At 39.5% G+C, this 14,256-nt stretch overlaps 1 protein-coding gene across 1 annotated transcript; it reads left to right on the top strand.

Moving 5' to 3' along the window:
• The first annotated feature begins 4,512 nt into the window (after positions 1-4,512).
• gngt2b (guanine nucleotide binding protein (G protein), gamma transducing activity polypeptide 2b) lies at positions 4,513-8,043 on the top strand. Its single transcript, XM_064325125.1, has 3 exons — positions 4,513-4,629; positions 7,185-7,274; positions 7,416-8,043. The coding sequence occupies exons 2-3, from the start codon at positions 7,191-7,193 to the stop codon at positions 7,542-7,544; spliced, it is 213 nt and encodes a 70-aa protein (XP_064181195.1). The 5' UTR covers positions 4,513-4,629; positions 7,185-7,190; the 3' UTR covers positions 7,545-8,043.
• Positions 8,044-14,256: the final 6,213 nt, after the last annotated feature.

Here is a 14,256-nt window from a genome sequence, read left to right as displayed (position 1 = left end):
TAGAGGATTTCACCTTTTTATTTTTAATTGGTCAGCTCTGTAGCTCTGTGACACACTACAACAGATCTTGAGTTTGTTACAACATAGATCTAGCTAATGAATTCCGCAAGGAGCAGATCAGGAATTGACCTCAGATCTCATCTGGGCGAGAGGCAGCTGCGCTAACCACTGAATCACTGAAGGTGAAGTCTGCAAGGCCTGAGTTCAATTTCTGCTTTGATTCAGTGAGAGTAGTGATCTGCTCTGTTCACTGCTCTGCTAACGGTGAACCCATCTTTAGTACGGTGGTTAGCACAGCCACGTCTCACCCAGAGTACACAAGTTCAGTTCCTGCTTTCTGCCAAGTTAGCTGGATGTACGGATCTACGAAGTTGACCATTTACAGAATAAACAAGCGCGTAACCGTCCAGACCCACGGTGAAACTCACTTCCGTTGGCACCACCTGCGCATGCGTCCCACAAAACGTCCTTCAAAGGTTGTCCGTGAGTGAGTGAGTGACCACAATTTGCCATGCATAGCCCACGGCGGCAGTTCCTGCGCGCCATGGGAAAAAGGTAAAATCATCTAAATCATTGCTTTTTTTCTTGGAAAAGGGTCATTTATACAAACGTATTGAAGCAACAATTTGAATAGAAATGAAAATTTGAGTGGATATATTTGAGTAGAAATAAAAGAGGTTACTAGTTGAATCAATTTAATTGTAATTATTTATTTTCTTAATATCTCAATGAATATTTAAGTAGGTTCAATGTAATTAGGCTTTTATATATGAAGGAAACCCGCACTGGTTGTACTCAAACTAGCTGTGTTAGTCTGACAATGATAGGCTCATAGAATTTACATAACACCCCAAGTAGAAAATGCAAAATAATTTTTTAGAGCATACATACATGCATGCATACACACACGCTCCCTCGCTCACTTGCTCGCGCACTCACTCACTCCACTGATTACCGGTATATTGAACAAATCTCTACAACGTTGTAGACAACTAGTTTGTGTTGATTATTTTAATCAAAATGTAGCCCCAGTCACATGCTTGCACTTAATGGGAATGAATTTCTGTTTTAGACCTCACCTGTGTCTCATTAATAGTATTATCCATGCAAATCCACATCAATCCACAGGATGGCGACATAGACAGGATATGTCCTGAAGGTGGGGTGAACTCCAGTGGTTACTCGCGGTATTGCAGTTTAGTAAAGCTCTGGTGCCAAAAAAGCATTGGTAAATTGGTAAAGCATTGGTAAAAGCATTGGTAAATTCGTAGTTTTGAAGCCCATTCAAGACTACGAATTTACCCAAGCCAAATTAAATCATTTTGGATAGTACTTTTAAGCTCAAATATTTATTCACATTTATTACTCCCCGAGGAACAATTTTTTTTTTGCTCAGAGGCCCCCAAAAATGTTTATTTCATTCCAGTTTGTTAGGTTTTACATCACAGTGCACGTAACGCAACGGCTTACAAGGGCACACCTGCACATGAACGAGTTGAGGCTGTGATTGACTCATCTGTGCTGAAAAGTGTTGAACTGGGAGTTGCCTGCGCAAAACCGCTGTATCAGCGGTTACATAGTGCATAAACCTTGACCTAGGATTACATGAATCCACCACCATTATTGTTCTGATTATGTTGTTATTTTTATATTATTACTATTAATATTACTAATAATAATGTTACCTGCCATAACTTTCTCGTACCCATTTTTCATGGTGATGAATCATAGCAACTAAATAAATGATTTGTAATAAAGCTGGCATATGTGTAATCTTAAATTAAGATGATATTATGGCTGACTCCACCATATTATTTTAAATATTGCTACTAATAGCCTACTATCATTAAAAATGTTATTAGTTGTAGTATTTCTGTCTTTGCAAGATGATGGTTCTGATAATGACGATGAGTAATCACATATAAAAAATAAATAGGCCAGCATAAAAAAAAGAAAAAAAAAATGAGAATAGCTATATTTAATTTGCTCTTCAGTTATTTTTCAGACAATGCTATGGTGCTGATTATGGCAAAGTGAAGTGATGAAGATGATAAACATGTCAATTACAAAGATGACGATTGTATGAATATAAAATAATGCATAAGCCTAATTTATCAAGATTTTGTGTAATTTTTGATTTTACCAATTTGTTTATTATTTCTTGGCTAACTCATTGTTCAATGCACTCAGTAAGCGCAAAAATTTTGCCTGTGATAGACTGACCATCACATCAGTGGCTACAGGAGTTTGTAGAAAACCGCTGTTTATGAAGTTGCTTTGCGGTCACCCTAGGCCCTAGGGTATCTGTAATAAAAAGCATTTAATATCTTGATGTAATATTTTAAACATATTATTTGTTTACTTTTCACATGTAAAGAATTTGTCTGCCTAAGTCTATGTTGCATGCTAATTTATCCCAAAATAACTTATTTATTGTACCTGCATTTAACATTTATTAAGACGCTTTTGTCATAACTATTCATCCCTCCTTAAAAGTCACAAATAATATATGAGTCATTTAACCAGTCTGAAGTATGTTCATTCAGATTTGTTAAAATAAATATGCATTTATTTCAAAATGTTATCTATACAAATGTTTTTTTCAGAAATAAATGTACCTCTCCCTGCCAGTAATGGGTCACAATAAATGTACTGGTCACTGGGTGGGTCATGGCCTTGAAAGGTTTATTGCAACATGACAACAGTTCCTTGCTGATTCTTTTCCTACTTAACAATACAGAGCTTGTGAGACAAACTCAGACCCACAAAAAATAAAAATATACCATTTGTTGTATTTTGGCTTCAGACTATTTCACATTGTTGCTGAATGCACAGGCATTCATGCTGTGTGCTATTAAACAAACAGCTGCCTTGTCAGTCGTACATTTTATTTGCTTCCCAGCATCTAAGGGTCTGCACTTCCATGGTATTTTAGGCTGCAGTTTGAAGGAAATTGTCTTACTTCAATTCATGTTCCTTGGAGAGATCAGTAATCCCATGCTTATTTATCTCTGTGCACTTTCACTGTGCATCTCTACCCTGAAGCTAATGTTCTGTTTCGCATTGAAAAATACTTTTCTGTACCATTTATAATTGATACTGTTAATTTCCACTTTTTCTCAAAATTGATAGGAGCACATCGCCTCTGCATAACTGATCTTTTCATTTTCTGGCAACCAGCTTTGGATGTCGCTTGTTGAAGGATCACCACAGACACCCTGGCTAAAATAAGAATGACTGGACTCAGTCCTTAATCCAGTGTAGATAAGGGCAGGTCAGCTTAAAGCAGGTCAAGCTTAAAGGATGACACAAGCACAGCAAAGAGCTTGTCTTTGGATAAACCAGTCTCTACGTTCGAACTGAAATGGTGCCGTGTGGTCGAAAACTCAACACTGTAGCTGGGGTAAAGGGCCAAAGAAGTAGGCCACCAAAACAAGGTCGCACTTTCAGATCCAGAACACACCCTGGGACACCTTGATCATTCTCATTCCTGCCATGCTATTTGCCTTTTAAAGTGGATCTCCATCTCCCACTCCCTGATCTTAAGCGATAAAGTTGCATTTGAATGGCCTGATTTAAAAAAAACTGTCTGTCACAAAATTCACATTCAAAGCAAAAACCTTCATTGGTTAATCGGTTTAGGGAGAAGTGAGAAAGTATAGAGTGAATTCATGAGATCTCATTGGCTTAAGCTTCTGATAAGTGACTTGGGTTGGATGCCAGGGAAACACATGACAGGGAGAACTATCCTGGGTGGCAGAGTAGTGAACTAATTAGGGTTCTGGGCATCAGCCAGGATAGATGAAGTTTCAGGCCCTTGGTGTAACATTATAGTCTGCTGCTCCTTTTTTCTCCAATTAGCTTGTGTGAATGCCACCACTGAATCCAGCTCAATTTCTACCTATAATGGAGAAATTGCATTACTTTTTAGGCCGTTGGACTGCTCACTAGAGGAAGTTCAGTTTGCATACTTTACAGGAACCAACATTCCTTTTCAATGAGATAATATGCCCATATGTAGCATGTAAAGTTGCCATGCGGAAAACTAATGTAAATCACTTACATGTATATGTTCTTCTCAATGAAAGTGGCCCATCTTACAAACCTAAGATCATATGTCACAGAATGCAACTCTTGTGGGGACTGGGTTGATTGTTATGCTGGGTAGGGACAAAGAACAGATTTAGCTGCCTATTACTTCTGAAAATGCCATGATCATTGTAACGTATACTTTAGTATTGAGTGTTACCTACATCTAACCACCCATTACCGTTAAAGATGTAACGGCGCTAGTTCTTGTTGCTCAGGTAGCAGAGACTAGTGGGCACTCTGCAGCCTTCTTCAACCTTGTTAAGCCCCCCACGTCCCACCGTCCTCTTTCTCCCCTAGATTTCCAGGTTAATTGGTTTTGAGACTGACGTTTGGCAGGTTAATCGCACTGATTGGCTAATATGATCAAGGGGATTGGTGATATGAGCTATCCCCTCCCCCATGTCACCTATTTCCCAAAAGCCATCTGGACCAGCCCCCGAAGAGGACAGGAACAGAGTGAAGGTGGTCAGTTTGTTTCCAGCCGTCCTATTGACAAGGCACAAAGATTCTTCATAGTACGTCCCCCCCATCCAACAGGTAAGTGTCCTCTTTTTTCGAAAACCTTCAAATACATTTTATATGTTTGCTTTATAAATGCTTATGACTAATCCAAATAAATATTTTAAGTGATATTTTGAGAGGTGTGAAAGGAATATGAAAAAAGTTGTTCAGAGACGTTGTGTGTTATTGTATGGGTCTATTCCTTGCTATCAGTTTTCACCAGTTTTCTACAGTACCTGGAATAGTCAATGATTTTTAAGGCAGATATAATGGATGACATTTTATTGGCTAGTGTTTAAATACGTTTTTGAATGAGTACAAAATGAAGAGTCTACAAAATCGCGATCCATTCCCTGGACAAGTGTTTGTGAACAAAGTGACTTGAATGGCCAATGAACAGTGGCAGGAAATGGAATTAACCACACATCAGCGTCTTGACTTTTGGATGCCTTCTTTGATTAAATTCTGAAAGTTGGTGTTAGCTTTATTTGACTAGGTTTTATGTTGTAGAACCTTTTATAGTGAAAACAAATATTCTCCTTTGTGTTTTTCCCTCATGAAAATGTGTCATTAATACACAATGGGAGTTAGAATGAATGTCACTACATGATAAAATTATTTCTGAAAAATAATTTCTAATTAATAGAAGTTTGATTCTCATAATGATCAAAACATGAAGGTCCTTCAACTGTTTTTGTTCTTGGCTCAAGGTTAAAATAGGCTCCACCTAGCACTATATGAATGTGTGAAGGCACAAATCTCTTGAGGCCAAACTACAATGAAAATACAAGAGTAGAGACTAATCTGTAATTTATAAAATACAAAATATAAAGTGTACATTTGAAGGTTTTGCTGAAAAATATCTAAATAATTTACACTGTCATATAATCTGTTACAATATTGTGTAGAATAGAATATATGTTAAAAATGCATTATGCCAAAATATTGAAATTCAGAAAGATGCCTGGCAGACGAAAATGATCATAGATAGTTAAAAACGGACACTCTTTAATGCACAAGCACACATAAATACATACACACTCACCTGCCACTATATTAGGTACACCTGTTCAACTGCTCATTAATGCAAATATCTAATCAGCCAATCACGTGGCAGCAACTCAATGCATTTAGGCATGTAGACATGGTCAAGACAATCTGCTGAAGTTCAAACCAAGCATCAGAATGGGGAAGAAAGGTGATTTAAGTGACTTTGAACGTGGCATGGTTGTTGGTGCCAGACGGGCTGGTTTGAGTATTTCAAAAACTGCTGATCTACTGGGATTTTCATGCACAACCATCTCTAGGGTTTACAGAGAATGGTCCGAAAAAGAGAAAATATCCAGTGAGCGGCAGTGCTCAGGGCGAAAATGCCTTGTTGATGGCAGAGGTCAGAGGAGAATGGCCTGACTGTTTCGAGTTGATAGAAAGGCAACAACTCAAATAACCACTTGTTACAACTGAGGTATGCAGAAGAGCATCTCTGAATGCACATCACGTCAAACCTTAAAGAAGTTCTGAAGGCAAAAGGGGGTCCAACCCAGTACTAGCAATGTGTACCTAATAAAGTGGCCGGTGAGTGTATGTGCATGTAGACACATACATCACCTCTCCAAAAGGATCTGAGACCTGAGAACAGACTGATGAAATCCCTCTCCACCTGTTTAGCAATGGACACAGGAGTGGCTTCTGAGATTGACTCTAGCTTTTGGTCTCTTGGATATTGCTGTCATTTTTCCCTGTAAAATTTGTGAGAGACTGAGTGTGTCTATGTAATCTTTTGGAACATTTGTATAAATTGTTATGGTCAACTGTTTCAAAATGTAATTGAGGAGAATAGGTATAATCCTCTGTTTCGCTGTGGGGACAGAACCAACGATTATGTTAATTGGTCGGGACACAAACCAGCACAACATACTGTCATGTAACATTACTGATCAACAGTCGACAAGGAAGTCAACAGAAAATCTCATGAGGATTAGTTGACCTGCACTTTTGAGACTAAGCCATGCAGTGCCCTTTTTGTCCACCAGAAGCCACCCTAACCCAGGGTTAGCTATAGGAAGACTTGCATGACGTGGGAAAATGAGAGAATTAAGAACCATGATCAGTTTAAAAACTTACATTTCAATAGATTTTAAATACAAAGAATGTCAAATAAATGAATAAAATTGCATAAATCACTAAAATTTGATAAAATGTACACGTTTTACACACATTTTTACATACATCTTTATTGAAGTGATCTTATTTCTTTCTTATTTTTATGTACAGCGCGTTGAGCTGCATCACTTGCATGAAATGTGCTCTATAAATAAAATTTGATTGATTGATTGACCTTGATGAAGAATGGTCTCTTTTTGAAGTATGTATCTAGGTAACTTTTTTTATAATAATGCACAATGCCCTGGACTGTGTTACAGTCATATATTAGTGCAATGCACAGGACAGTTTTACTATAGTGTATGAGAATAATACCCAGGACAGAAGTACAGAGACGTGTTAGTGGCTTGCGAGGTAACAGAAATCTGGCTACCTTAAGGTATTGTGGTTTTGACTATTTAGTTTCATACTCTGCCTCCAACTCTTAGGTCAGGATGGCACGGGACATGTCAGATAAGGATGTCCTCAAGATGGAGTTGGACCAGCTGAAGAAGGAGCTGAAGACCCAGAGAGAACCGGTGAGTGTCTTCGACCAGTGATGGGGTGGGGGTGGGGGGGGTGCAGGACGGACGCTCGGCCCAGTTTAGCTCATTCCTTTTTAGAGAGGTTGAAACAGATTCAACAACCAAATTACGTTTGCCCTCCTCTTTCTCCCCCAGGTCTCAACCACGGCCAAAGAGATCGTTGAATGGGTGGACAGCCAGTCTGCTGATGACCCCCTGATCAAAGGTGTCTCAGAGGAGGCAAACCCCTACAAGCCGGAGAAGGGCGGCTGCATAATAACTTAGCCCGGGGGAGAGGGGTAACCCTGGGCAAATAGACGGGGACATTTTGACCAAGCTATGAAGAGAGAGTAACAACTAAGCAGCTATGAGTAAGCTTCAGGTTAGATTGCTTTTTTTGTTTGTTTGGTTTTTTCGTCCGCGTAGAAACCGAAACTCATTAATAAATAGCTCTGAATAAGATTTAGGTGAAGATCCAGATTGTTCCCAGGACATCCTGGGAGTCAAAGATCAATGGACTCGAGAGTGGGAAGAGAAACAGTTTTTGTCTTGTTCCGACTTGTCCTGCGTAAATACTACAGTGTGCGGTCTGTCCCTGCCGCTACCTTGCCCTCTTCATCAAAAGGAGCTCCGTGCCCCTGGATCCCTGCCCTCTCCAGTGAAGCTCGCTCCAACCGACAGCTTCAGAGCCTCCCAGCAGGGAGCAGGGCCTGGTTTGCGCTGCAGAAGTGATTACGTTTGCCTGTAAATAAAGCTCATCTAGCTATGCAAAGCTGCGACCGCTTCTGCCTCGCGTTGTGCATCATTTCTTTCCCCCATTCACTGTGCAGAACTGGTTATCCGTTTCCTGTGAATACAAACCACGCAAAGCAAGGTCTCCTTTAGCCCTCATCTGCATTAAAGTAAAAACTTCACATGTAATCATGTTGTCTAAGAGAGTTTATTCAGAACTCATGTTTATGCATTGAATAAATGAGATTATTCAACAAGTAAATGTAACAGAAAAATCACCAAGATTAGGGAAGAATACAAAGGCAAAAGCAGCTGCCTCGCTGCCTGCATCCTTCGAAGTGATGTCCCATTGAAGATAGCGTCCTAACAGAAAAGAAACCTCAAAAAGCAACAGATTTGGGATGCACTTTGAAGGCTGGATGACGTCACAGAGCATTCACATACTCACTTGAGACCTGTGTTTACTGTTACAACTGACAGCTTTTTACTTTCCGACTGAGAGACCCAACACAAACAAAATTAGTTCACCTACTTTTTTGGTTTTAACCAAACATTTTGTGATTTCAGCATGTAAGAAACCCCTCAGATACACCAAACATCGTGTTGAGGTCACCACCAGCAAGAACCCTCTTCGCAAACCGAACAGCGGAAGTATCTGAGTGGTGAAGGAATGTGTGTAGTGTTACCCAGTGCTACTGGAACGGGATGCATTTAATAGTGTTTTGACGTTTCCTCTGTGCTAACAGTTGTGGACGGTGGAGACTGCTGTCTGCCAGTAGCATGCCTCTGTACGGATCGCTATCTAACTTGGTAGATGCGGACGTATCTCTCGCTTGTGTAGCCTGCATAAATACAACTATGTATCCTGCTACGACACTAGTGTACAGGCTGGGATACAGATATCCTGAGTTACATCTGTAGGCCTTTGTTAGGACCTTAAACTGTTAGGTGTGCGGTGGTAAGAGTCAACGAGGAAGACCAAGTTAAAATTAATGTAGTTTATTGTTCGGTGTGTTCAGTCATAATGACAATCTACAAAACCCCAAGTCATCAAAAAAAGACACAATGATGACAAAACAGTACAACTATAAGTCCTACTTGCACTGTCTCTGTAAGTATATCACACTGGGTTAACCTTTGTAGCTGAGACACTAACTTGTTCCCCAGGACATTTCCAGCAATACAAAACATGATTACACTCTATTATGGAAAATATAAATTTTACATAATGCTGATCCAATCGGATGTTTTGCAACTGAGCATGTCTCTTTATCACACCTGCAGTGCTGATCCCTGTCAGCACAGCAAAGACTTTGTTTTACTTTGAGGGTCTGATACGGAGCACACTTCTGTAAACTGCCTTACATGCATGTTCACTTTATCGCTACGCTAGCTTGTTGTATTGGATAGTAGCACGATTTCTAGCAAGTTTGATGGCCAGTTCAGGGAAAGCCACCATTAATTTAACGGAAGTGAGAAGTCTGAGCAAATCGCAAAGACCTATGGGATATCCTTCCAGCTGAAGGATGCATCAGGACATACCTATGAAGGACAAGTATGAAAAATTGTGAAAATTCTGGAGTCAAATGCTGCTCTATGGCAGCTAACTTCGTATTGGAACACAGCCAATGTGTGTACACCAGTGCAGGGGCACGGGGAGTCTACAGAGCAGGCAGGGAGAGATGGCTGTGGGGCCGTCTCTGGAGATTATGGCGCCCACTGCAGGTACAGGATTGGGTGCATGGCTGTGGTAAGACTGATAAGCCCCAGGGCACTCAGGTGACTACATTCTTCAAGAATCAGAGCTTAGTCATAGTCTTGGAAGCAATTGTTAGAACAGCAGAAAATATATTGTGTTTGCATCATACCAGTCTAGTTTAATGCCTTGCCTCCCTGGTGCCCAGGTAGGAGCCCTCTTGGAACGTGCAGCCAAGCTCCCAGTACCACATCCTAATAAGCAAAATTTTATGGAGAGATTTATCATGTTGAAGTACACCATGAAGAAAAAAGATACATGTTTATGTGGTACTGGAGCTGATTTTGGAGCAGGAGTCATCTGTACAAGAGTGACGAGCTATACCTGATCCAGAGGGGTACAGCCTCATTGGGCCAGTGTTACATTATTTTGCAAGACCTCTATGTATAAGTGATCATCAAAAATCACCAAAAGACACCAAACTGAATTTTACCCATTGGCCCTCTTATGGGTAAATCAGCCAGGAAGAAAGCTATCTATGATCTGTGGCTTATACTCTTTAAGAGCATAGTGCCGTTTATACATAATTAAGAGCACCTTCACTAGTCTTGCACTGAGAAATATATTTACCACCTTAAGAAATGTGTGTTTTGGACACTTCCATCTCAAGTTGATGTGTTTAGCTACGCAAATGTGAGGTCATAATTCAAAATATGTTCAATGGTTGTCTCTGACAGATTCAATTATAAAAACTACACAATTGGCTTCAAAGGTACCTTTGTGATTTCTACACACAGATTCTAATCATGGGCATCTTAATGAAGCATACAGCATGGGAACACAAATCCTTTCCCATCCCCCACCCACTCCCAAACATTCGGCCTTCCCCACTGTCGACTGGGAAGTGTGGCCTGGCAACTTCATTGGCATGTTGTGAGAAGGTTCTACGTTTGTTGCACCTGTGACTAATACATCAGGTGACTGATTTGTGAGCAGGAAGGGATTCTTACTCCCCCCTCACACAGCCAGCTGCCCTCCCAGGCCAGGCTCTTAAGCTCATTCCCACAAATTCATCCCGGGTTTCTGAGCTGCTGATCTCATTAGCCCAAATACCCCGATGTATCCTCTACTTTCTTTCTTAATCCTCTTTAGTTCACCTTCCATCCCCTTTTTCTTTCCTGCTCTTCCACTTTGGATAATGAAACCATATTGGCCAGTAGAACAGAATGTTCATATGGTGCAACATTTATTTGGTGTATGGAAAAGACACAAAATAGACTTCTCTACAGGCTGATAGTATGCTTCCAGTGAACTATTCACTAGATCAGTTTCACCTGAACATTTCTTTTGACATTTTATAAAGTTTTCCAGTCTTTTTTTATTGTTTCTGACTACTACTCTGGATGATTTGAGGATTTGTATGTGTAGCCGAGGTTAGGAAAATCCAGAAATATTACTCTGGAAACGTTCACTGCTGCTGCAAAACACAACAGAAATTACATAAATGGAAAGCATGAGACTTACAGGTCACATACGGGTGGGACTTTACAATGATCTAATTCATTTAGCATTGTAATTGTACCTTAAAAGGACAATAGACTTCCTGATTAAAAAAGTTTGTATGTTCAGTTGGAGTTGTTGTGTGTGATGGTAGTTATTATTAAAACTTTCAGAAGTTTCTGGCGATCTACCAGCTTTACATTGGCAGGTTTCAGGGCATTTGTGGGGTTCTTAGTCGGAAGCAAGGAAATACACTTTAAGTAACTCCAAAGCACCCTGTACAGCAGCTTTTGTCACTCATGATTGAACACATTGTGTTCTTATGTTCAAATATTCCACTGGAAAAAAGTGTGTCATTCAAAATTATGCGCTTTTTTGAACAAGAATATAATAAGACGGCTGGGCATTTCCATCAGCTCGACAGAAATGTGGACCCAGGTCTACTGCTCTCCATAAATCAAAATTGGAGAACTGATTACAGCAACTGACAGTTTATCCATGGTTACAGATGAATCAACAAGAAATTACAACCATGATTATACCAACAAATTATAAAATGTGTTTTCATCAACCAGCTCACAAATTTCTGAAGGGTGTCAGGATTTTTCAACCCATGCAAGTGTTCAGACTCAGTGATACAAACTATAAACGAATATAAAAAGATGCAAAAGATAAAGAAAACAACCATCCACCAAGTGTTAGAGCATTTATAATTAAACCACAATGATCAAAGCAACAGCAAAGAGACAAACAAAACAAAGTGCAGAAAAAACTGCGTTGCTGTGTTCCTGCAGGTTCAGAGTGAGTGGCTGCCTCACCCTCTTATATAGTACATGGACCTGCAACGAAATGGTGCACATGTATCACCTGTGCTGGCACTTGGAATGGCTGGCCAGCTACCACCGCAGCCAGTAAGGAAGAAGGACATACACGCAACAGAGAAAGCATGCACTCACACGACAGAAAGTAAAAGAATTGACAACAGAACTCAACAATATAAAAAGAGCACATAACAATACTATTTATTTATTTCTGTGCAAGTTTACTGTTATATAACCGTTTGCATTTTTTATGTATTTCTCACCGCTTCAAACAAAAAGATCACCCGTACAACATTTCAAAATGCTATCCACAGTCGTAAATAATTTGACTGAATACAAATAAGAAATTGCTGTTGATCATCATATGTACTTATATAGTGGTAATTACTTTATCAAGTATCATTCCTGTATTATTTATTTTCCTATGGTGTTAGTATTCTGTGTTCTTTGTGTTCCCTCCTGTTTGTTATTTCTGGTTCTCCTGATTTAAAAAGACATTTTTTAAAGAGGATAATATCTCTTGCTTCATTCATTTAAAGATGCTAGCACCAAATGTATCATTGATCTTACAATTCCATTTCTCTGGGAAATCATATTCCACTCAATGAACAGTAAATATACAATTAAATACATAATTACTGGGACTGTGGCACAATTTTTGTAATTTCAGCTCCATACTCAAGTACATTGGATTTGAAATAAAACAATGAATATGAGATTAAAGTACAGACTGCCAGATTTAATTAGAGGATTTTTACTTTAATATCGGGTCATCCGCCCAGAAATTACAACCCTTTCCATACATAATTCCCCCATTTTTTGGGATTTGACTGTACATGACCAGGGATCTGACTTGTGCAACTGCTCTATTAGGGTGCTGTTATCCAGTCCATAATACGCAATGTTCTTTGGGAGTTAAAAATGCATGTAACATCTGACCACATGTAACAAGGGGTCATGATGTAAAGACACACCTTTAGTTTGACAGAACGCCCTTACCAGTGAGTATTTAAGAATACACTTTTTTGCGCAACAAAAAATTTCATTGGCATTCTGATGAGACCTGATGCCTTATCCTAGAGCATATAAGATTTATCTTAACTTAGGCATGCTAATAACACCAGTCATATTGCAAAGTACAAAGTCAACACTGAACTATACTATCCAAAGTACATGTTTACATCTGCAGACAGCATATTTTCTTATATATGAAACCTGAGATAGCAAAAGGCAAAATTTAGAACATTTTTGTTTAAGCAACCAAAGAGAAATAGTCAAATAAGTCATTTTGCATGCCTCTATTATTACAGCATCCAAAGAGAAAGATTTTGATAGTATGACATTCTTTACTGTGATGGATCGGCGACCTGTCCAGGGTAAATTCCTGCCTCTCGCCCACAGCATGCTGGAATAGGCTCCAGCCTTTGTGCCTGCCCCCACACACCCCCGCAACCCTGCCCAGGAATAACCGGATGGACGGGTGAATGAATGTCATCCTTTATGAGCCATTTCAGTCAATGATCAGCTGGCTGGAAAACATTTCATACAATTTAAAAATTGCTGCTTGGTTAAGCAATTCTGAGACAATCATAACTTACTGATAAAAATCCATCTTTATCTTGGATGGGGCACATTGACATGCTGATATACAATAATAAAACTGGGAACTAAGCATGCGTAAACCAAGAGGGTACATTAGAACTATTTTCAATGTTTAACTATGTGTTTGCATAATACACCCTTATCTTAATTGTTTCAGCAGATAACGCTTTTTCACTCTCATCAAATTCAACCTCCAAAATGAGAACCGATAAACTTTTTGTTCTGTGTGCATGTTTCTGTCAAACACCCATGCTATGGTCTTTCAACTTCGTGGCACTACCTGCAGAACTTGTTGAATACTAGCAAGGCCCATTGTCCAATTCAGTCTTGGTCAGTGAAGGATGGTTTGGCATCCACTGATCTGCAGTACACTATTTAAATAAAAAGAAAGGCAGAAAATTTTTAAATCCTACAGGCCAGCATCTAACCAACAAAGTCAGCATACATGTAAACACAATCTCTTGGGCGTGCATCTCCTGGGCACTCAAGTATACTTTGTGTCACATGCTGAATGACACAACAGAATGTTAGGTGACGTATGATTCATTACACAATGAAGAGAACAATACCACTGTTCAAACTGACAATACAGAGTAGCATTATTCTATACCTTCTGCAAAGAAAAGGCCTTCCTGTACAGCTAAAC

The sequence above is a fragment of the Anguilla rostrata genome, chromosome 2 (genome assembly GCF_018555375.3).
Source record: "Anguilla rostrata isolate EN2019 chromosome 2, ASM1855537v3, whole genome shotgun sequence".
Lineage (NCBI taxonomy): Eukaryota > Metazoa > Chordata > Actinopteri > Anguilliformes > Anguillidae > Anguilla > Anguilla rostrata.
Note: the sequence above shows the minus strand (reverse complement) of the source record. Positions and strands in the feature narration are given on the sequence as shown.

What these genes read in the sequence shown, in the direction of transcription:
- gngt2b (XM_064325125.1), top strand. Translation starts at nt 7,191, where the DNA reads ATGGCACGGGACATGTCAGATAAGGATGTCCTCAAGATGGAGTTGGAC. An exon ending in TGAAGACCCAGAGAGAACCG is followed by an intron (nt 7,275 to 7,415) that starts GTGAGTGTCTTC and finishes TTTCTCCCCCAG; the next exon opens with GTCTCAACCACGGCCAAAGA.